Genomic DNA, 25,540 nt, shown 5'->3' on the forward strand with positions numbered 1-25,540 from the left:
CTCTGTGAAACAGATTGGGATGAACCCGTGGGTTAGTGGAGTGGAATGGAATGAGACCACTGGGGAGACCGAGGGTGGCTATAGATTTAAGATCTTAGTAATTACCGACAAAAAAATACAATTATTATTTAGCCAATGGTCCCCAAAGTGTTGCAAAATATCACGCAAAGGGAAATATATATGGATATTCAACAAATCATATCAAACATTTGCAGATTTCATAAAAACAAATGACAAAATTATCGATAGTTGATACCGACAAGGAGAAACCATGGCTTATACTAGATAAATATTATTACGGATCTCCTCTCCAGTTATATAGGAAGGACCCGCAAGTATCATATATTGTAAATTCTTGTAATTAATATTTAATCCCGCACCAAATGTTTGTAAATATAGCCTACTCGTTTGCATATTTGCTACTACACATGTACACTTATTTATACGGAGCCACTGTGGCTAAGTGGGTAAGACGCTAGCTCGCTAGCCTGGAGGTCGCGTGTTCGATCATTGCATTGGATAAGAAAGTTCATCAGGATTTTCCGACGTGTTTTTCCCTTGTCAGTGGTGCAGGATACATGGCCTGACACGGACAACTGTGTAGTCGTTCGTATGTGATGTAAAAGCGAGGTCCGTGTTTACATGTAAGAGATCCATTGTCAGTTTGAATTCGATATAACAGTAGGCCAAATTTACCTCATAGCACACTGTATGGCGTACGTCCGTCTTCATTAGTCGGAGCAGAACAGTAGGACGTTAAACCCCATTTCATTTCATTTCAATACTTACTTATACAGGTATTTGCTAAGAGTATTATATATCAGAATTGTATATAAATTTCCATATGAGTTAATAATTTCGTTATAGAATTGTACATATCAATTTCTATATATGGTTGATTCAAATGTGTAACTTTTGGTCTTTGACCTATATTACTGCGATAATCGTATTTTATTCTTTAAGTTTTTGTTTTGTGTAATGTATCCTTAACAAAATCCGGAACTCTGCTGTTCCAAATATAACTTCGATATTAACTGATAATACTAAAGCATGCGTTAGATTAGTAAGAGTCAAAAACCAGTGCTTCGATAAAGACTGACAGTAGCCTATTTAGACATGACCTGCTATGTGTACATCATAAGTTAAGGAGTGACCCCAAAATGATTCGTCAAGCAAAGAATGATATTGTAAGAGTAAGAATCGTCGGTAATAAATATACACGGGAATTATCCTTTAAACTGTTTGGGGGGTGGGGGATACCCGAATGATTACGGCGTGCGCGTTGCATCATAAGGTACATGTATGTCATTGAATCAACTGGCGTGGGTTCAATTCCCAGGTTGAACGTGAAAAGGAGTAGGGTCGCTTATCAAATCCTCATTTGTTAAGTTAGGTTCCCTTCGAGGTAGTTAGAAGGGTGGTCAGCATTAACCAAGTATTGTTGTGTACATGTATATACTGTATTGTCATATTTTATCAATGCTTGATAATGACAAGAGAAGCCGGGTCGAAACGTCGCTCAGTAATAAGCAGTAATTGTATTCCATAGAATTGTGACCTGTATATTCTAGTTCAATTACTAAATGCCATTGAATTAAGTTCCATATTATGTTTTTGTGTTTATTAATGAAGGACCACAGACTTGTCCTGAAAAAAGAACGAGACGTCGGCACAAAGGCATTCCAGTAGTACAACATCTTTGCCAATTTTGTATGGAAGGGTATCGCTGCCAATATTAAATGCTCTGCTAAAATGTCTTTTCCATTGATTATATGAAAAGTACGATGTACAATGTCCTAAAACCGGTAATGATGAAGTCAAAATACCTCTAAGACCAAAGTTAAATGTAAAACGTCAAATGTAATGTGTCAAATGACAAATGTTATGTGGAAGACATAAACTCCTGTTGTTTTTATGAATGTGATGCTTGGAAGACATAAAATTGAAATCCACGAAAAAATAAAGCGGAATGTCTGTGGCCAACAATTCAGCTGTTACGCACAACTGCACAGGCATAACAACGAATGTTTTTGGCCAACGCTGTATTGTACCTGTATGAAGTCACGTGATCAGCTCTCTGGCGGCAACTTATTTTTTTCGTATTCAGTGGTTCAGCAGGATGAAGTTTGATAACGTATTAGAATATTTGGGAGAATTTGGATTATATCAGAAAAGAATATATTTTTTGGTGTGTTTACCAGCTTTAGCCAATGGATTATTTATCATATTGACCATTTTTATACAGGCCATACCCGAGCATAGGTAAGTCCAGGGAGTAAATTTACCATATTGACTGGGTTTTTTACTGGCTAACGCGAACGGCGTTAAGTTCATGAGTTTGTTCATCCAGGAGGGAAATTTGCCAATTCTGAAGGTGAGAAGAATTTAATTGAAATACAATTATTGTTATTTTATTATTTGAACTTAATCAGAGAAAACAGTATATGAAATCTCCGGTTAGTTGGTTGTTTAATATGGTAGACGTGTATAGTTAAATTACTACATAATATAGGATATACTATTGTTATTACACATTTCCACAACTGCCATAGAAATTTTATAAAAAATATTTTTATTCTGATTTGTAGGGACTGGAGAACAGGCCTCACCCCACATGTTGTGCTCATGTTCGCTTAACAAAGACATATTATAGAGCAAGACAATATTACATTTTATAATAAACCGAAAAAACATATAGGATGAAATATATAAATAAAAATTGTTATTCAGATAAAATTACATTAAACTATTACTTTCAAAAGGTTACAACTGCCTGGGGTAAAAAGGACGGAAATGCTCTATATCACTATAAAATGACATTTAATAAACCGATTAAGGATGTCCAAAATGAATTTAGGAAAATGTATAAAACCTTTGACAACATTTTCAGCACAATACAAAAAGCACAACACAATTTTATTTCAAAAACAAATCAGTGGTTTGTATATTGATAACGATAAGAGAACACTTTGTCGAAACATGTGCTATGTCTACAAACCACTGATTGACTTTGAAATAAAATTGTGTTGGTTTGTTTTTGTTTTTTCCATAAATAATGAGCATAAATAACAAACATTTCTTCTATTTCATCAATTTATTATTTTTTGGACGTCAAGGATTATGTATATCGGTCACATTTATAACAGTTTTACTAACGTTCTTGGATAAAAAGTCACGGTCACGGTCAAATGACTTTGATTTAGATATTAACCAATAAAATAGCCCCCCTTTTAACAAATAATATAACCTACAAATGACTTAACCTCACTATTAATTCATTATTCAACATTAAGTACCATTCAGCATATATAAATAATTTGTCCGCCTGCAGCTGTCGAAAGTAGGCCTACTAACAGTGAAGTTCTGCAGTAAATCGGGTCACAATCCACTAAAGATCGCAGGGTAGCGATCCAATCGAGAGTTGATTATGGTACGGATAAGTTAATTAATGTCTAATTGATAATTTAGATAACATTCCAGGCCTAAAGAAATACCTGCAATAGGCAGATTTACCGCTTGCATAATGTATGTTTTAGTCAACTGATTCGGCATGAGAAATGTAGATAGGTTCCTTAGGTTAGTTGTTGAAATAAATGACTATTAATTTAATCATGTCCATATCATTATAGATCTCATTTATTCAACCTGAAATGCCTTACAATATATAAGAATAATTAATGTGCCCGCCCATGGAATGTGTCAACAATTCGGTGAACACGCACACTAATGTCCTCAGCATTTAACCTGAAATGTAACTACTGTTTTATCTTGAGACGCTTGGAAAAAATCTGGGTAACACACCCAGACCAAGTACATTTTTTCTGTACAGCCAAATTAATGATAATGAATTGACAACAATTGACCAAACAAGCAAAATTCAGTTTTCTTGGAATAATTCAGGAGTTGATAGCATTTGATTTAAAGTAACCAAGTCTTTAACCCAGTAGTATCATTGAGTCTTCGACATTGCAAACACGACCTATTGGTCAATTTAAATCAACATTGACGTGGTTATCTTGCCGTGAAAATATGTTCTTCTGGTATCCAATATTTAAGACAATGAAAATTTTAAACTTGGTATACGAATCGCGTTCCAGAATGCTTTTGGACGCTATTTGTAATGAAGTGACTGGATGAACGAGGCTAAACATATCCCAAAAGGGAAGACTACCGGAATATTTCGCCGGACATAACTGATTAGAAATTACAGTAAAAACAGAAACGATTGAATGGAATTCAGTTTATATAATTCATATTACATTATTATATGCGCTGCTACCCATTTGTTTCCATTTCTAGGTGCCAAAGAATAACGATTTAGCTCCTTTAAATGGAACATTTATATTTCATGTTTAGGCATAACTAACATCATTATCATTTTCATCCGAAAAATTCACTTTTTAAAGATACATTAGTTAAGAGTTGGTATAATAATTCAAAATTAGATGATAAAAAAAGAAAATGTTGAAAATTTCATTCAAATTACTTAGTTCTGAACAGAATTGTCACTGTTGGAAATTTGGACTAGAAATAGGCATACCCAAGTAACATGCTGAATGGCTATGGTAGCCTCGCTTGGCAGGCCTTTCATCACCAGTTTCCGGTAGGGACATCAGCGACTAACGGTAAACGTTAGTTTGGTCCGTCATTTATTGCTTTAATTATAACTGTTTAAATCCAAACTGTATCCAAGCCATCCGTGGGTCTACAGTGTTGTGTTTGAGCTTGTCGTGTAAATAACAGTCTAATTAATAATTTCGATAACATCTGAAGTCTAAATAAAGACTTGCAATAGGTAGATTTATCTCTTGCAAATTCTAACTGGAATATTTAAGAAATGGGCCATATACATTATCATGATAAATGCGGAAATAGCCAATTTACTCCATGTAAGAAATTACCTGTATTGGAGTACCGATAAGCATAATATCATACTCATTACTGGGTTAAGAGTCAGAATTATGGCTTCATATTGCTTTTTGTAACCGTTGTTGTTAGAGCATGGACCATCATTTGTAACCACAAATATAAGAGCATAGAGCATATTTTGTAACCTTTGTTTAGGGCCATAAGGCACATTGTGTAACCACTGTTTTAGGGGCATATTTTATAGCCATTGTTTTAGGAGGATGGAGCATATTTGTATTGTTTTAGGAACATTGGGTATATTTTGTAACCACTGTTTTAGGATTATGGAGCATTGAATAAGCGTCCAGTTCTCGCTCTAAATTACCTATTAATATTTATATTATGTATTATCGAGTATCTTTAGATAAAGAATCCGAAAAAAAAGACTATTATTAATATAAGCAAACTTTTGATGAAAAATCCCCCCCCCCCTCGCCATTGTTATATATATTTTTATGGCTGTGAAATTCCCCACCCTTTGTTTGGTGACGACATGATACGTTTATCGGAAATGTAAGACATTAAAGCTGTTTTATTTCAGTTCATTTCCGATTCTGGCACCCCAAAACTGTTGAAACGAGTATATGTTATATTTAGGGGTGGTGTGTATATCCGACAATTCTACGTTCAGAACTGCAATGTCGGAGTTCGGGGATAAAAACTGGAGGAGTCGAGTTCAGTTTACGAAATAAAATTTGCAGTGCCCATAGATTACCTACGAATTATGTCTTACAGCAACAACTCGACCATGCCTATAATAGTTGCTGTCCATCATGAGGATGTAAATAGAGAATCTCCTACCAGTCTTTTTTGATATCAAAAAAGACGAGTAGGAGATTTTATTTATCACCCAATCCCTTCTTACATGCACGCATAGATAAATATAATTCTTTGCGGTAGATTTCACTTTTACTGAACATTATGGCGTAGTGATACATCATTTTCTGACAGCAATTCAACCATTGCAAAGTCCTTTATATTGACCCAGAGATTCCATCAAGGTCAATTGAATAACAATAGTTCATTTTTAATAAAAAAAAAAGTTACTTTTAATAAGAAATGAACTGTTCTTTGAAAATAAAAAAAGTAGTTCCTTTTCAACTGACCAAGCAAATTCATGTAAAGCGATATCTCCTAAGTAGATATCGCAGTAGATTATGAAATATATCACACAAGCGATATCTACTGTAGAATGTATTATCGGGTGATAAAGTGTAATAATAATACATGTTCATATAAGCCATAAACTCAATTCAATTCCAAGAAAGTAATCAGCGATTTCTACTCTCCTTGGTGTGTTTCTGGAGATTTCGTAGACTGTATTCTATAATCTATAAGTTTGTCTTCTGGAGGCTTTACATTCACTTCCACACAGGGTATGTCATCTTGCAGGGAATGTCAGTCGTAAACGAGAGGCTAGTCTAGCATTAGGTGGAAAAGGAAGAGCTAGTAGGAAATTTTATCGCCTCCAGGTTTCAGTCGCAATGGTTATACCCTTGGGATACAGTGTCCAATGGTGCTGATAAGGACCATTCATACTCCATTCTGAAGGCGTTGCTTCCAGGTACCAGTAAATAAACCAAAGCCTAATCAGGACCGCTGGGGTGATTGTATGCAGTTGATGTCCCGTCCGCGTTGCCACCCTAGCTCAGATCTAGAAAGGGCCGATTCATATTTCCGTTGTGTTCTGGCTAGCAGTAGGACGTAAACGCCTGTCAGTTTGTACTTCCGGACACCCGTGGAAATCAGATCGATCGACTCCGAATCCAATTTTATCTTTCAGATGTGCCGTACCGTCTTTATCTAATGATACGTATGCTGTACAAGGATCATGGCATGAAGACTTGATTAACCGGTCTATACCCAGTAGTAAAGATGGCTGGTCTAAATGTACTATTTATCATTACACTGAAGATGGTAATAAAACAGAAGTTAGATGTAATAAATGGGTTTATGATAAATCACAGTATGATAATACATTTATGTCGCAGGTGGGTATAATTCTGAATACATTTTATTTGTGTCATTATTTAGGTGGGTATAATTCTTAATATTTTTTGTACCATTATTTCATGAATAAAATCCCATTAAATCACTATAAAATAAGAATAAATCAGGATTAGAGTTAAAGAGAAAAATCAATGAGTGTATATGAAATAATATGGGTTTCCATGGTCTACTTTTCTGCGCTTATATAATTGGTCTAATGAGAATAGTAAGGGAAATGTTGTCCGGACGTGTACAGCGTCCCAATCTGTTCTTCACCGAATTTAAACTTTTACGTGCACAGATTTCGTTTTTGTCCAATACGAACAACTAGACACGTTTCCTTGCCAAGTCCGCCGCCCTGCACCAGAGAAACTCAACCATGGACGTTCTCAGCCAACACCGTGATTTCCTGTTGAATGGCCCTCCTAATGAGATTAAAGGATAATATTGGTGTCAAATATGACTTTAACACAGAGTTGTATGCTACGATAGATGCGTAATGAAGATTTCAAGAAAGGGAAGTAACGAAAGCAAAAGTAAAACACAAGTTATCCTTCTATATACGGAGTGATAACTGATACACGGGCGAATTTCTGCTAACTAATAATTCCTTCGAAGACCAAAAGTTGTTATGTGGGACTGAGAGCATATTTAACAATTCTAAAAAGTAATTGAATGTCACTAGATAAGAGAAAACGAGAAAAGAAATAGTCCGTACATTCCCTTGTTTTTATTCATTCTATACTTATACATACATTATGCAAGATCTAAATCTGCCAGGTATTTCTTTAGGCCTGAAATGTTATCTAAATTATTAATTAGACATTAATTAACTTATCCAGACCACAATCAACTCTCGATCTGCTGCTCAACGCTCACTAATGATTAAATTTAAAACCGGATAATCGAGTGGATCACTTTGACTGAAATTTCAGCAAATTCCCATTACATTATCTAGTTTTTAACAATTATAACTATTTTAGCAAATGTCCCATAATGTATCTTTAATAAAAACACGATACACGGGCAAACAGATGAAATGCGCATGTCCTGTATCTATAATGAAGTATTTTACTATATATCATGAGATATCGAATGCTATCACGTCGTGCCCTCATCAAAGTCGCAATTTTATTCATAGTCAAAGTGTTTTCGATATAAAGTTTTAATATAAAAAAAATGTTTATGAATAAATATATTTGATTTCGAGTAACACTGATGTATTTATCAATATTTCAGCTAAATCTAGTTTGTGGTAAAGAAATCTACAGATCGCATAGTAATCTCGCTATGTTTGGGGGGAAAGTTGTCGGCGCCATCTTACTTGGTATGATTTCAGATGTGTAAGTAAATTTGAGAATTTTTAGGAATAGATTCTAGGTATTTTTTTAGTAATAGATTTGAGTAATTTTTGTTTTATAATAACATTATCAACATAATCTGAAGTAACTTTCTACGACAAAATGGTCTTGGCTTGTACTTTAGATCATAAGGTCTGTCATTGAGTATTGAACTGGTTATGATTCCCAGCTTGTACGTGACAAGGAGTTTGGGTCACCTGTCCAACATCGTGGGTTTTCTCCGGGTCAACCGTTTTCCGCCCACTGCTAAAGAATCCTACAAGCCAGCGAATTATTGAAATGAAATTGAACCATATGTTAGATCCGAAATTACCTAGCATGTGTCGACCATTTCTTTTTCTCTGTAACAACAAAGTACAAATACCTTCCATTTTTAAAAAAGGAGACAATTTGAATCCTCTAGTATGTAAAGTCGAAATTGGATATTGTGATTTACTTTGCTCTGTCTTAATTTGATTTGATTTAGCCATTGGATAATTGTTACAATTAGATAATTTTGAAGGTTTTGGTCGTTTTTGCGACGAAATGAAATTCTTGACGTCAGATCTTTTGTGAATGTAGGTATATAACCTGTTTTATTTTTGAAAATGGGATAGCTCGTCGAATCCATAATAATTAATCGTATCATTGTTTACAGACTTGGAAGAAAGAAGACCCTTATGATTTGCCTTTTCATTAAAATATGTTCGGGGATAGGACTAGCTTTTGCTACGAATCTAGTTAGTTTCCTTGTTTGTAGATTTCTGGTTGGTTTCAGCAGTATTACCTGCTTTATCACAGCTTATGTTATTGGTAAATATCTTTATAATTCCGCGTTTTATCACGGCTTATGTTATTGGTAAATATCTTTATAATTCCGCGTTTTATCACAGCTTATGTTATTGGTAAATATATTTATAATTTGGCGTTTTATCACAACTTTGTTATTGGTAATTCCGCGTTTTATCACATCTTATTTATTATTGGTAAATGTCGTTTTCCTTACTAATTTAAGTTTTGTTGATTAGAAGAACATTTATGCACATTTTTGGCATAGATTGGTAAGATTATATAGGAATTGATAAAAATTACCTTAGCTGTAGATAGTAAGCATAAATTGTAATAGATAGTAAGCAAATTGAGAATTTAGGTTGCTTGAACTTAAGATTGCAATTGAGACGATGACTGTGGGGTTTGGATGAACGGTTGGCCCCAACGGGAGGAAATTGCTCCCCCTAGCTCGAAAAGCCAGTTACGCCCCCCCCCACCCACACACACACTTTTCAATGTCACTCTGGATTTATTTCAAACGTTTACATAAGTACCTTGTGCTATTTTGTAGGTATGGAATTGGTGGGACCATCGAAGAGGAAGTATGCTGGTAATATAATCATGTTAGCCTGGGTAATCGGGTTGTTTCTTCTCGGTTTACTTGCATACTTCATAAGAGACTGGAAGAATCTAACGATTGCTACCTCCGTGCCAAGCATTTTCTTTTTATCTTATTGGTGGTAAGTTTCCTCAAACTGTACTCATGCTAGGAAATAAAAATACTGATTAGCAGTTCGGTTAATGAATTTCACTCGACCGTGCGCTGTCCTGCGTTCAATTTCAGAGATGTACAACCATGGATCAGTTAAATGTGCTCGAATACCTACGCAAGTACACAACAACGGAATCCGAAATCCATTGACAAGTCCCATAGCGTTCTAGATACACCAAATAGGGAGATCTTTCTAAAGATATCTGTTACCTGGATTTGAAATATTAATCCACAATCTTAAGCACCTTCCTAAAAGTGTTATTGGTAAATGCTTTGATTTGAAATATTAATCCACAGTATAGTTTGTAAGGGGCAAAAACGTGGGTCAGCGAAAGTCGCAGTATAGTTATTAATTTAATTATCTAATCATATCGTGTCTTTGCATGGAAGGGGGTTGGATGGCTGAACGGTTAGCACGTGCGCGCTGTATCATACGGTCTGTCATTGAGTCAATTGGCGTGGTTTCGATTCCCCGGTTGTACGTGACAAGGAGTAGGGTCGCTTGTCCAAATTCGTGGGTTTTCTCCGGGTCCTCCGGGTTCTCAGGTTTCCTCCCACTGCTAAAGACCCCTACGCGCCAGCCCACTGCTAAAAACACCTAAGGGCCAGCGAATTATTAAATTAAATTGAACCATGTGTTAGCCCCGAAATGACCAAGTTTGTGTCGGGTGGACGTTACCCCCACCCCCCTCTCTCTCTCTCTCTCTCTCTCTCTTTGCATGGAGTTAAAACAAACTATATTATTAAATGTTACAAATGGACGGTTCGCAAATACAACGTTTGACAATTCTAATTCTTAGTTTAATAAACAACCAAATTAACGTTTGTTTACAGTAATCGACGTTATAGAAAGATAATCAATTGACATTGCTCTAGAATATTGCAAGCACCCGAGCTTAAACTGTTAGAATTTCTAAAGGAATATGCGTATTTAACAACAGCCTATTCTAGCTTGCGTGGGCATACTACCGCTTTAAGTGTATATTTGTAAATATTTTCAGGTTGTTACCAGAATCTCCCAGATGGTTATTGTCTAAAGGTAGATATAAAGAAGCCGAGGAAATTATCCGTAAAGCAGCCAAGGTCAATCAGGTTGACCTCCCGGAAAATCTTTTTGATAAATCATCTCTTGAAACAACTGCTAATGCTAATATAAGTCAGATGTTTACAACTCCACGACTTGTAGCGATGTCTCTTATTGTCTTCTTTAATTGGTAAGATTGTGTAGTGTACCGTTTTACGTGGTCGAACTCAAAATCCAAAAACAAACCCCACTCCTGGCCGGTCATCCATTAGCTAAGCCTGTTTCTTTAATCACTGCTCATATACTAATAATTCCTAGTAGCCCAAAATTACTTTTTTATTTGCATCATTGAAACTGTAATTATCCGATAAAGTATGTCGTCACCCTTGTCCGTCCGTCCACAATTGTTTGTGAACACTCTACGGGTAACAATTTTTATCCGATTTCAATGAAACATTAAATATAGGTTTATCACCTCAAGATCTCGGTTCCTTTCGATATTGGCATGTATCGAACTGTACGAAAAATCACGTTTTTAGCTTGCGAACACTGTAGAGGTCACAATTTTTATCCAATTTGGTTTAAACTTGAAATGTATGTTTATAAAACACATATCTTGGTTCCTTTCGATATTCGCGCATATCGGACTATAACTTCCTGAATTATGGCTCATGATTGTACGAAAAATTGCGTTTTTAACATGTGGACCCTATAGAGGTCACAATTTGTATCCAATTTAAAAAAAAACAACCTTGGAATATATCACCGTTACACCCTAAGATTGGTTGAGTTCGAATTTCGTAAAAATCGGATCAAAACTGACGGACAAAATGACCGCCCCTCGTTCGCAAATAGTGTCAAAACATTGTGTTTCAGGGTTGTGGACCCTCTGGAGGTCACAATTTTCATCTGATTTTCATGAAACTTGAAATGCATCATTATAACCCAAATATCTTGGTTTTTTTCGATTTTCGTAAATATCGAATCGTAACTTCCTGAATTATGGCCCCTGATTGTTCGAAAAATCGCGTTTTTAGCTGGTGGCCATTCTTGAGGTCACAATTATTATCCGATTAAAAAAACGTTCGAATATATCACCGTTACACCGTAATTGGCCGCCCCTCCTACGGAAATAGTGTAAACATATGGTTTATCAAAGTTGTTGACCCTCTAGAGGCCACAATTTTGATCCGATTTTGATGAAACTTGAAATGCAACTTTATAACCCTAAGATCTCGAATCCTGTCAATATTCGCGCATATCGGATCGTAACTTCCTGATTGAACAAAAAATCACGTAGAGGTCACAATTTTTATCCGATTTAAAACAAAACGTGTGAATATATCAACATTACACACTAAGATCATGGTTCCTTTTGATAATCGCGGATACCCGATTCTTCGAAAATTCACATTTTTAGCTTGCGGATTCTCTAGAGGTCACACTTTTTTTTCCGAATTTAAAAACCGTTTAAATACATCACCATTCAACCATAATGAAGGTTGAATTGGAATTTTGGGAAAATCGAAACTGCCCAACAAAATGGCCGCTCTTTGTACGCAAATTGTGTAAAAGTATGTAATATGAAGGTTGTGGATCATCTAAAGGTTACAATTTTTATCCGATTTTGATGAAACTTAAAACATATCTTTATATCCCAAAGATCCCAATCCCTATGATATTTGCACATTTCAGACCATAACTTTCTGGATTATTGCCCCTGACTGTGCAAAAAACGTTTTTGTTTTAAGCTTGTTCTCTATCCTGCTCTGCAGCCGCTGGTTATTTTTAGTTGTAGTCATGTAAGAAGTCTTGCATAATTAAAACTGCAATTATCCAATACAGTATTTATTTTAATTTTTGTTGTAGGTTTGTAGCAAGTGTGACATATTATGGCTTAACTTTAAATGTGGCTAATCTAAGTGGAGATGTCTATCTGAACTTTACCATTGGAAACATAGCGGAGACCGTCGCCTATGTTTTATGTATTATATTACTAGACAGATTAGGAAGAAAAGTTCTACATTGTTCTGTTATGTTAATAGGTGGTTTAGCTTGTCTCAGTACCATGTTTCCAGTTATATACGGAGATGATTGTAAGTATAAACAAATTCAATGTGTAGCTAATTTTTCACCGAGGTCACCTATTCCTTGGTTGGGCTATTTAACAGATATTTTAGAATGTCGAATGAGTTTAGTTTCTAAAATCGTCAGTGACTGACTATTTACGGAGATGTCCGAAAGTATGAGCAGATCTATCGTTTTTAAATTGACAGTAAGCCGTGTTCAAAGCCCAGCTTAGGCATGGGCCTATGGGGCCGAGGCCCATGGCCCCGCGGTTTAGAGGGGCCCGCGGGTCATGGCAAAAAGAGAAAAATTCAAATTCCAGATAAAGGTTTCACAGTAATCGATCTAGCGGCTCGAGGGCGGAGACTGAGCTATCCCTCAACCTTCTCTGTGAAGTTTAACTCGGTGATTGTTATTGTTCTTAGTGTTTAACGTCCGTTTAAACCGAAGGTGATATCGCAGACAAGTTGTCTTATTTTCATTTTTATTATCTTAGCGCACGCGTAGTCGTTTTCCTGTGGGAGGAAACCGGAGTACCCCGTGTAAACCCACGAGGTTGGGAGGAAACCGAGTAACCCGAGTAAACCCACGAGGTTTAGAAGGCACCCCCTATATACAAGCCACATACGCTTACACCAGGGATCGAAACCACAACCGCAAGACAGAGTTGACCGGCTAGCTAGAGGTCGAAGCGCGACACTCTAGACCACTAGGCCACCCCCTTTCCTTACATAACAATGTCTTGAAGATTAAATGAAATGAAATGGGGTTTACCATCCTACTGTTCTGTTCCGACTGGGATAATGAAGACGAGCATACGCCATAAATTGTATCGAATTCAACTGCCACGGGATTTTTTACAGATACTATCCAGCGCGTGCATTTCAATGAAATACGTCACGCGGGTCCTATATTTCAACTGGTATAAATAATGTGCACTTGGCATGTTGCCTGTACCATTATTTGAAATAATGGTACGCCAACATCAAAAGATGACGTCACACCTGTATTTTAACTAGACATATCAATGACCTTGAGATACCTAGTTATTTAGTTCAAAGAAATTAAATTTGCCGGGTAGGTTTGTTTTGCAAACTGGGTATCTGTATGAAATCAAACAAATAAAAATTGTAAGATGTAACTGATCAACTCTGATCAACTGTGATCAATTGAAGCCAATCTAAAATTAAAATCAGCAATGCAAATCATTCGAAACAAAAATTTAATCCTTCAATGACTAATCTAAATATAGCCTGTAGTCACAACAAATGTGTGGTATTTCCCTTTGACATTTTACCTATGCACATTACAGATGACGCTCGAGTGCATGGGCACAGGACCAAGCTAATTCGGACAATTCTTACACAATCAAAGACGTTTGTATCTACTATTCACTGAGTTACCGGCCCTTGCCGTAAGAGACAAGTATCCCAACTGTTTCTTTGTCTGAAACACTTGAGTAGTCAAGTCAAGTTCGCGCACAAGTTCACGATCTGTTGAAATGTCGCAAACAGCGTGGAACGGGAAAGTAAACCCTTTGCAAATAAATTTCTGAAGGCGTTAAGAGGAAATGGTTCACCCCGAAGATATTGACCAATATTGTACCTGATGTAAATACCGAAACTTTTAATGCAATACATGTAGATCGAAAAAGGTTGACATAAACTTTGATAATGAACGGGCCAGAGAAAATCTTGGATGCTAGAATGGAGGATTATCTGGCATTAGTTCTCGGCTATTAAAGTGTTCGACATGAAAGTATCTTAATCTGAATCTAGAAGGTATAGTAATAGCATAATAATATTATATGTATATCAGTATTTGAAGAAAAACGTTGATATGGGTCACGCACGTGCATGCGTCACGCGTCACTTGTGTTTAGCTGTGGCCGATTGAGTAGGATGTATTAAATATCTGTCTTTATTAATAATTTTGGGTGAGCCTGTTCGGCTTTGTTGTTCCGCAATATACCAAAGATTGTCTTATTTATTTCTACTGTGTAGACAAAGTAATGAATGTTTTCTTCAATAATTTGGGCGAGTCGTGCTCTACCTTGTTGTTTCGCGATCTAACATGGAGCACAAAATAAGGATGTCTTAATTTATTTCAGCTGTGTCTGCAAGTAGTAAAGCAAATGTTTTCTTTAATAATTTAGGGTGAAACTGTTCAGCCTTGTTGTTCCGCAGTCTAACATGGGACATACAATAAGTTTGTTTTAATTTATTTCTACTGTGTCAGAAAGAAGTAAACTGAATGTTTTTCTTTAATAATTTTAGGAGAGACTGTTCAGCCTTGTTGTTCCTTAATCTAACATGGAACATACGCTACGGTTGACCTCTTTTTTTAGTATATAAAAGGGCTTTACCTGTGTGCAGGCAAGTAGTAAAGCTAATGTTTTCTTTAATAATTTGGGGTGAACCTGTTCAGCCTTGTTGTTTCGCAATCTAACATGGGACAGAGACTAAGGTTGTTTTAATTTAATTTAGAGTGAAACTGTTCAGCCTTGTTGTTCCGCAATCTAACATGGGACATACACTGAGGTTGTTTTAATTTATTTATTCTGTGTCGGCAAGTAGTAAAGTGAATGTTTTTCTTTAATAACTTTGAGTGAGACTGTTCAGCCTTATTATTCCACAACCTAACATGGAACATACACTAAGAGGGCTTATCTCTGCGCAAACAAAGTTAAGGGGGCTTACCTTTGTGGAAGCAAATTAAGGGAACTTACCTGTGTGGAAGCAAATTAAGGGGGCTTACCTGTGTGGAAGCAAATTAAAGGGGGCTTACCTGTGTGAAAGTTTAGATGGCTTGAGTGGAAGCAATTTAAGGGGAGCATAGTTTAGATGGCTGACCTGTGTGGAAGCAAATTAAATGGGGCTTACCTGTGTGGAAGCGAATTAAGAGGCTTACCTGTGTGGAAGCATAGTTTAGATGGCTTCCCTGTCACGTTGAAGCAAAGTAAGTGAGCTTACCTGTGTGGAAGTATAGTTTAGTTGGCTACCTGTGTGGAAGCAAAAGGAGGCTTACCTGTGTGGAAGCAAAAGGAGACTTACCTGTGTGGAAGCAAAATGAGGCTTACCTGTTTGGAAGCAGATTAAGAGGCTTACCTGTGTGGAAGCATAGATTAGTTGGCTTACTTGTGTGGAAGGGGGCTTACCTGTGTGGAAGCATAGTTTTTAAGGGGGCTTACCTGTGTGAAATCAAAGAAAGGTTGCAAAGCAATTTGGGATTTGGGTAGTCATCTATAATAGCCATTATGACCTTTTTAATCTGGGGCATTAAAATTTAGCTAGAATCATAGTGGTTAAATTATCGGGACTGAAACCACGAAGATATTCAAAAATGGGAACAGAATGTATAAAAGTTGAAAGCCTTATGTACGGAATAATTGACCGAGATTACCAAAAATGGGTTAAACGGGAAAAATGTGGTGGGATGAAGTGTGTTATGGGGCGAAGTGTGTTGTGGGGCGAAGTGAGTTGAGATAGTATTGGATGTTAATAAAGTTCATATTGTTGTCGTTGTCATTGTCTTAGTTTTGATTCTCGTAAAATGATTCAGGAGCAGAAGCACTGTGCCTGCAATACTTAAATCTATAGGCAAGACGGTAATTCAGTGGAAAGTATACTATTCACTGAGTTACCGGCCCTTGCCGTAAGAGACAAGTGTCCCAACTGTTACTTTGTCTGAAACACTGGGGGACAGTATATGTGAAGGGCACGAGTAGTCATATGAGGTCGTCCGCATGCTTTTTAGTAGAATACAGTGGGTTAAGCCGTGTTTAAGAAATATAACCCCTCCTTCCAGGCAGCCTACATGGTAGGGTGACCCGTGCAGTCTACAGAAAGTTGGTCTCGACACGGCTAAATGTGCACGCTTCAGTTGCGTGTCTCGAACTGATTTCTGACTACCCCGCACTCTCTTTGAGTCGATAAATAGCCATGGCACGTGCAATTCTCTACAAATATATCAACTATTACAGCCGTAACAAATCTATTGTTGACGATTTTGAATAGCAGTAAAATTTAGTTTCTTGGTTATTACAGCAGCTTTAGAAATTACGTTTGTTTTATTTTTTAAATTGCTTTATCATTAACTGTACCGTTAAGAGCGGCATCTTTTGGTTTAGTACAAATAATATCTCTGAAACACTCGGGTTAGACAGGAACATGATACTAGCAGTAGTTTCATTTTACTTTTACAAGTTTCTTAAAACAATTGTTGAGTTGTCTAAAGTGCTTATTTCTAAATTCAATTTCTTGTTCTACCTTTCTGTTATGTTTCGTAAAAAAGTAGTCTTGATTATCCCGACCTGTCAATCAGACGTAGAATGGTCGATAGACTGGTTAAGCGAGACTAATTTCAAAACAAGGGCGCGTAACCTATCTTTTACTCAAAAGTGTCTGGATGTTATGGACGACACTTGGAACCAGTTTTCAGTCTATTATTTATAGATGATTAATGGTCATAGCTTATTTAATACAACATGGTCGTTTATTTAGTGACTATAATTGTGTGAAACTGATTTGAGGCTTGGCATATATATAAATATTCTGGCGTAATTGTGGAGATATTTGGAGATATTTATTTATGGTGGGTCACCCTATACATGGTAGTTAGTAAGATAATGCCAAATAGGGATCGGGCTCTGTCATTTGTCAGTAGTGTACCCCTCATAAGTAAGGTATTAAAAAAAAAAAAATAATAGGGAGTTGCGTTTTGCCTATAGGACTCCTCACAGTAGAAGCACTGTGCCTGCAATACTTAAATCTATAGGCAAGACGGTAATTCAGTGGAAAGTATACTATTTACATATCATTTTCTTCAGCTCATCTTTGGATAACGACAGTTTTATCAACAATGGGGAAGCTAGCAATATCTGCTGCCTTTGCTAGTATCTACATTTTTACAGCCGAGCTATTTCCAACTACTCTAAGAAACACAGCTTTAGGCAGCAGTTCAACCTGTTCACAATTCGGCGGAATGATATCTCCTTATGTAGCAGATTTGGTAAGTCATGAATAGCGAAATAAAATGGGAATTAACGTCCAACAGTTCTGCTCTGACTGGACTAATAGAGACCGCTACCGATATGAGGGGCATTCTGTCTGGACTGCGGCGTTACGGCCTACTCTTATATCGAATTCCAACTGCCAAGGAAACTTTCACGTGCACACCAATGTGCATATGGCTGTTCCTTGTCAGGCCCTCTGTCCTGCATCACTGACAACGGGGAACCACGCCGGAAACGCGATGAGCTTTTAAGTCATGAAGATTACGAGAGCTGTATATTATCCCTATATTAGATTATCTCGCGCAGAAAGAATGGAACGCGGGATATTGAAATGTGCTCCATCCGTCCTTCTGATGATATATGATTGTTGTGCCGAACACAATGCCGAATGAAATTGGTTGGGCGCTCACGACTTGATCATAGCCTTATCCCGGGGGCCAGGATCGCCCATAATGACATGATTGGTGGGACGCCTTATAATGACAATATATGATTGTCGGGCCGCACATAATGCTTCATGCAAAGTGAAATTGGTTGGGCGCCCACGGCGCCCAAAACGGCATAATTGGTGGGGTGCCTCATCCTGGAGGTACGCTCATAATGTGGAGATTAGTGGGCCGCCCACGACGAAATCTACCATAGGACAGGCAACTTTTCGTTTTTCTCATAAATTATTATAAGTACGCTAAAGTCGCTTTCCTTCCTTCAAATGTTAATATCAAGATATCATAAAACGCCATTGTCTTGAATTCAGCCCCATAATTGGAATTTTCCCTCGGGAGCAAACCTTATTTTCCAAAATTTTCTGTGGGGAGAGCACCCTAGACCGTTCTCCGAATGGAGGCGCGTCCACTGTGCCGTTCGCCGAGGACCGTGAAGTGTAGGTACATAGGCGCCCCCGGACGGTCTTGCCTCACCAACATTTTGAGCTATCTACAGGCCCGTGTACACACATCAATCTATTATAGTAATTGTGTCTTTTGCTAATTAAAAAATTCTCGGATTTAATAATTTATGTGTTTCCAAAGAAGCAAATTATTCCGGGTCATATCTCATAAATCATTCCAGAGATATTTATGACACCGTGTAACCATATCGACCTATTATAGTAATTGATTTTTGTTTCTAATTAAAAATTTATGTGTTTTCATGGAAACAAATTTTACTTCTTTTTTTTTTATATACGGGTATCTTCGTATCTGTGCTTTTCTGTCAAAGAATGTATTTTGTTTTCAGGGAATACTAATTGGCGGAGATCTAAAAACAGCTTTACCTTTAATAGCGTTTGGCTCCATCTGTGTAATTGCTGGACTACTGTCTTTGTTTCTACCTGAAACTTTAAATCAAAAGTTGCCAGAAAACGTCGAAGATACTAAAAGTTTAAGAAGGTATTATATACATACACAGCATTGGAGGATCTTGGTGGGGGGTCGAGAAGAACCTTTTGGGATTATGAGGGATGGTGCCTGTAGATTGACAAGGGAAGTGTGGGGATGGGACAACTGTCTGCACATTGGCATGCACGTAAAATAGTATGCTATAAGCCTGCTGTATGGACAGATTTGAAATGTATAAACTGATGAGAATGTTCTCTATATAAAATGTAAAAATCGTGACCAATAGCAGCAAAAGAAAAAAACCCCAAAAAAACAGTTACTAAAATTATTAGTTAAGGACGAGTTACTTCCCTTTATCCTTTGTATGGAATCGCACCATTATTTTGCAGATTTATTTAATGGTTGCGAGGATATTCCAACGTAATTTATAACTAATACAATGGCCCTTATCACATATATATAGTTAAACAATTTTTTTGATAACACAATTTTTATTGTAATGTTTTCTTAAATATATATTATTTATAATTTTAGGAAAGGCCAAAACAAAGCTACGGCGGTGATGACAAAAATTTATGGTAACCATAATGAAATGGAAAAATTCTTTGATGTGCAACAGCAGAATCATCAAGACAATGTTAATAATTATATAGAATGCAAGAAACTTTAGAATAAATAAACCATTAAGTTTGCTTGTGGAGCTATGAATTGTCCACAATAAGCAGTTCATGGCAAATACAAAGACTGATTTGAAATATCGGATAGGGAGAGTAATGTCTGTGCAAAGAGACGGGCCTTTGTCCATAATTGCACAAACTTTAGTCAAAAAAAAGTATCTTAATCGAAATGGGCTTATGTTTTGTGATGGACCACAGGAGGGGGAATAGTCAGCATAGTCGTTGGGGTTGGATGAAAAAAAAAGGAGTCCGGTGTACACATTGGCATGGACGTTAAAGCATCATTGACAGCTGGAATTCGATATAAGAGTACACCGTAGCGCCGCTGTTCGGGTAAAATTTCCCCAATAGCACATTGATTGGCGTATGCCCGTCTTCAATAACCCGATCAGTGCAAAACAGTAGGTTGTTAAACCCCATTTCATCTAGGCTTGGCAGGCTGATGACGGGGCGTTTATCTTAGTCTAGTCGTGATTTTTGGTGCCTCTCTTCATCTATATGGCACAGATAATAAAACAATCGTCTAGTTATTATTATTCATTTATTACGGATGAATATTACATTATTAAAGCAATTCGTGCCCTAGTAATGTCCCAGCAGTTTAGTTCCATGAATAGTAAACGATCCCTCTATAGAACATTAGAACCAACAGATTTCTTCTGGTTTGGTTGTTGACCACCAACATAAACATTTATTTTTCCTGAAACATTCCAGCAGTTTATTCGTAATTAATACAAATATGTTTAAATTATTTATTCCTATATGTAGTGGGTCTTAAAATCAAAGGGCAAATTGTCCCTTCTCTGGTGTGTTTGAATTGTCTTATGAGTCAAGTCCCCAAAAATGTGTCCTTTCTGAATCCGAGATTCGTGTTTGTAAATGTTTGATATTGTTCCCAGTTGATCCCGTACCTAAGGGAGGGGCCACTCTAGGGCAATCTAATCTACAAAAATAACCATTTTCTGGTAATTAACTAAAACATACCTTGGCTGTACACCTAGGGACCCACCAAAAATGTTCCCAATTGGCTTCTAAAGCCAATCCTACTATTTGCTAAAGCATTATGACATACGTTTGATAGTTTGCCTGCTTTGCCGTATCGTGGGGGTTACTTTGGCCTAGGGTGCAAACATTTTGTCGATCTAGACTAGTTAAATGACGAGTGTGTTGCGATATATTAGCATTATAAAGACAACCTTCCTGAAACGTGACTCATGCGCCCATTAGTGCGGGAGCCCAGGGGGTTAACCAAGCTGAAAAGTGGAGCAATTTTCTCCTATATGGTATCAATGAATGTATATCTGGTATCACCAGAATGGAAGTCTGCCGGGCTTCTGGTGGTGGGTGCGGTATTCCTCGTCCAAAATGCTATGCCCCAACCAAATAGACTAGATTAGCTCAAAAGTGAACCACACGAAAATCTTACTGCAGTGTACCGTAGATCTTCAGGTGTTACAAAAAAACACTCTGACAGACATTTCTAGTGGTGGTTTACCCCTGACAGAGCTATGTAATTGCCAGACATTTGTAGTGGTGGAGTATCCCTGACGAGAGTTTTCTAATTTCCAGACCACATCTAGGCTCGATTAGCTGAAATCTACCACCTAAAACAGATTTGGAGTTGTTCATTACCACTACAGGAATCATGAATGGCAATTGCCAGACAGTTTGTGCGGTGGGTTACCCCTAACTTACTCCTTAACTTATGATGTACACATAGCAGGTCATGTCTAAGTGGGCTACTGTCAGTCTTTATCGAAGCACTGGTTTTTGACTCTTACTAATCTAAAGCATGCTTTAGTATTATCAGTTAATTTAGAAGTCATATTTGGAACAGTGGAGTTCACATTCAAAGAATTTTGTTTAGCATACATTACACAAAACAAAAACTTAAAGAATAAAATACGATTATCGCAGTAATATAGATCAAAGACCTAAAGTTACAAATTTGAATCAACCATATATAGTATTCAAAAAAGTAGGGGATATTTGATTTTTAAGTATTATTAAAGTCACCTAGTGAAACTGACGAAGAAACAAATGACAAAATGAAATGAAGTTCACATTCATCGATTTATCCCAAATGATCGTTAGACTAAGTAAGGCACAGACTGACCATTATAAGGGTAAAATGATACCCGGGGTCAAACAGCAAAGTTACCACAGCATCACAACCAAGTCAGTAACGGGTAAATCCTCCTCTGTTTGCCAAACAAGCATTGATCCGACGTGGCATACTCCTAATGAGACGTCTAAGGTCATTTTGGTCCAGATTGTCCCATTCCTGTTGCAACACAGCAGCAAGTTCTTGGACATTGGCAGGACGTTGTTGACGTTGACGTAACCTCTGTCCAAGCATGTCCCAGACATGCTCGATGGGGGAGAGGTCGGGACTCAGTGCTGGCCAAGGTAATGTGGTGATGTTCTGTTGTTGGAGGTAACCTGTAACGATCCTGGCCCTGTGACATCTTGCGTTGTCATCCTGGAAGATGAAACGGCGGCCATGACGTCGTGCGAACGGCACAACATGGACTGCCAAGATGTTGTCCCGGTAGTACTGGCCTGTAACACGCCCTGCAACAACATGTAAAGCCGTTCTTCCAGCAACAGTGATGCCTCCCCACACCATAACAGAACCACCCCCAAATCGATCATGTCTGATGACGTTAACGTCTTGGAAGCACTCGTTTCGACGACGCCACACCCTCCTACGTCTGTCCAAAAAATCAACAGTGAACCTTGACTCATCTGAAAACATCACATTGCTCCAGCGTCGATTATCCCAGTGTTGACGATCCCTACACCAACGACGTCTTGCCTGAATGTGATGATCTCTCAAACAAGGGATCACGCGAGGACGTCGGGCGCGAAGGTGACCCCTATGCAGTCGATTCCGAATCGTCTGGCCACTCACTCTCACACCAGTGTCTGTTTGAAGACGAGCGCTGATCTGATTTGCTGTGATGACACGATTTCTCAAGGCCAAGGTACGGATAAATCGATCCTGGGCTTGAGTTGTCGCCCTTGGTCGACCTGAGCGTGGTCTGTCCTGTACAGATTGTGTATCACGGTATCTGGACCATAGCCTGCTTATGACAGACTGAGAAACATTCATCGTCCGCGCCACAACCGCCTGTGTTGTGCCGATCTGTAGCATGCCAAGGGCACGTAACCTTTCATTTTGGGTAAGCCGACGCATATCAAAATTTGTTTTCTGGTCACTAAAACAATTAAACTGATGTTTCCACCCTGGAATTCAATGCCACAATGACTGTAACATTCAAAGTCAGAGTCGTGCAAATCTTGGGTTGGACCCCCATGATGATCCCAAGCATCACCTGCATTCCATGCGGTAGCTATTGGTGCGTTTGGGCGTCACATGTAACTGGAAATGTTTCTTCTGTTAGGTTCTATAGTGACTTTTTTCGTAGTCATTTGCATATTTTAGTATTATGCCCCCAAAATCAAATATCCCCTATTTTTTTTTAATAGTATATATATAAAGTGATATGTACAATTATATAACAAAATTATTAACTCATATGGAAATTTATATACAATTCTGAAATGTTTAACAATTCTGATATATAATACTCTTAGCAAGACTGGTGATAAATTTGATAAAAATATTTGTAAGAGTAAGTATTGAAATGAAATGAAGTGGGGTTTAACGCCCTACTGTTCTGCTCCGACTAATACAGTGTGCTATGAGGTAAATTTGGCCTACTCTTATATCGAATTCAAACTGCCAAGGGGTCTTTTACGTGCATTCCAATGTAAACACGGGACCTCGTTTTTTTCATACCATCCCAACGACTAGACAGTTGTCCTTATCAGGCCATGCATCCTGCACCACTGACAAGGGAAAAACACGCCGGAAAATCCTGATGAACTTTCTCGGCCAATGCAGTGATCGAACACGCGACCTTCAGGCTAGCGAGTCAGCGTCTTACCCACTTATGCCCAAATCAGACCGAGTTGGTGCCCTTACTGCGCTGCAGCCACCAGAAAATGCACAAGATCGCCGGCAAACCTGAACAAAAGGCGAGAAAATGTCCCAAAAAATTACAAACTCGAAAAGTGCCGCGTTCTCACAGCTTTCCAGAACCTTGGCGTTTGTTTTGAAATGTTCAAAACAAACGCCGTGACTGGGCTATCATTTGCGACCATGGTGACCACAGGGCGACATCTGGTGTTTCCACCACGCTTTTACCACGCTTATGGCGATCTTGACTCACTCTGAGACCATTTTCCGTCGCCGCAGCCGCGCATTAAGAACGCCATCTCGGTCTGACGGGGGTATTAGTCACAGTGACCCCGTATAAATAATTATACTTGTGTAGTAGTAAATATGCAAACGAGTAGGCTATATTTACAAACAATTGGTGTGGGATTAAATATTAATTACAAGAATTTATTTATGATACTTGCTGGTCCTTCCTTTATAACTAAAATCTGGAAAGTTTAGAAAGTTAGAATGAATGATATTTACCAAATATACACGTTTAAAACAGACATCTCTGATGTTCTTTGTTTCTATACATTCAAACATTGATGATATAATGGACATAAGGCAAAAGCAGTTTGATTTTTTTTCTATACAAATACAGATATGATAGATAGTAATATATTTAGCCTAAATTTTGTAATATCTGTTCTGTGTCTTAATTGAGTGTTTGACAATAAATAAGATTCCTAAAATAAATTTATTTTAATTCTTCAAAAGAATCTTTTAAACTTTCCTTTTCTGATAATTTAGCTGATAATTCTTGTAAATTTATATCTTATAATCTTAGCTTAATTTTACTTATAACTATATAAAAACTGGCGATTATTTCAGTTTCAAAAACATAACCAAGATGTATAAAAGAATCTGATCGACTTTTGTAACACAACTTAACCGGCTTGCTTCAAATATCTTGCTTTATTATTTTAACATAATAAATACTTGTTTAGGATATCGATCTATGGACATGTGTCTTCCACATCTCACATGAAATGTTCCAGCATTTAGGAACTCTTATGAATTCCTAAAATGAATTAGCAAAAGTTGTTATGCACTTTTTCAATTGTGTGCAGCCGTCTTCATTAGCACAGCTGGAGCAGAACAGTAGGACGTTAAACACGATTCCATTTTAGTTCATTTCAATTTCGTGCCGGCATTCAAAGCCCCACAACTCCACTCCACAGAATATATGAGGACAGGGTTGATAACATGATCAAAAATATTAAAGCACAGGTTGATATCTAAATTCTCCGTCTTTTTAATTAAACGTTTTATAGGTATCAAGGCCTTCTCCGCTTAAACTGATAAATTAGTTACATTTTTATGCCCTTTAACCACAGACACTGATTGGCTAATGTCCTCCAAAATTCGCTCCGTCGGCGGCGTTCGCGGAAAGTATTAACGACCCTTACGTCTATTATATGGAAGACATAAACTCCTGTTGTTTGTATGAATGTGATACTTGGAACACATCAAATTGAAATCCGCGACAATATAAAACATAATGCTTGTGGCCAACAATTCACTTGTTACGCACAACTGCACAGGCATAATAACGAACGTGTTGGCAAACGCTGCACTGTACCTATATGAAGTCACGTGATCGGCTTTTTTCGTATTCCGTGGTTCAGCAGG

At 37.5% G+C, this 25,540-nt stretch overlaps 1 protein-coding gene across 1 annotated transcript; it reads left to right on the forward strand.

The window, feature by feature from the left end:
- The first annotated feature begins 8,948 nt into the window (after window positions 1–8,948).
- LOC126811781 (organic cation transporter protein) lies at window positions 8,949–19,897 on the forward strand. The gene is made up of 7 exons (XM_056098696.1): window positions 8,949–9,050; window positions 9,580–9,748; window positions 10,782–10,994; window positions 12,674–12,900; window positions 17,700–17,881; window positions 19,122–19,273; window positions 19,757–19,897. Exons 2-7 carry the CDS (start codon window positions 9,582–9,584, stop codon window positions 19,890–19,892), a joined length of 1,077 nt encoding a protein of 358 aa, XP_055954671.1. The 5' UTR covers window positions 8,949–9,050; window positions 9,580–9,581; the 3' UTR covers window positions 19,893–19,897.
- Window positions 19,898–25,540: the final 5,643 nt, after the last annotated feature.

Source organism: Patella vulgata, chromosome 2 (assembly GCF_932274485.2).
Source record: "Patella vulgata chromosome 2, xgPatVulg1.2, whole genome shotgun sequence".
In the NCBI taxonomy this organism is placed as follows: domain Eukaryota; kingdom Metazoa; phylum Mollusca; class Gastropoda; family Patellidae; genus Patella; species Patella vulgata.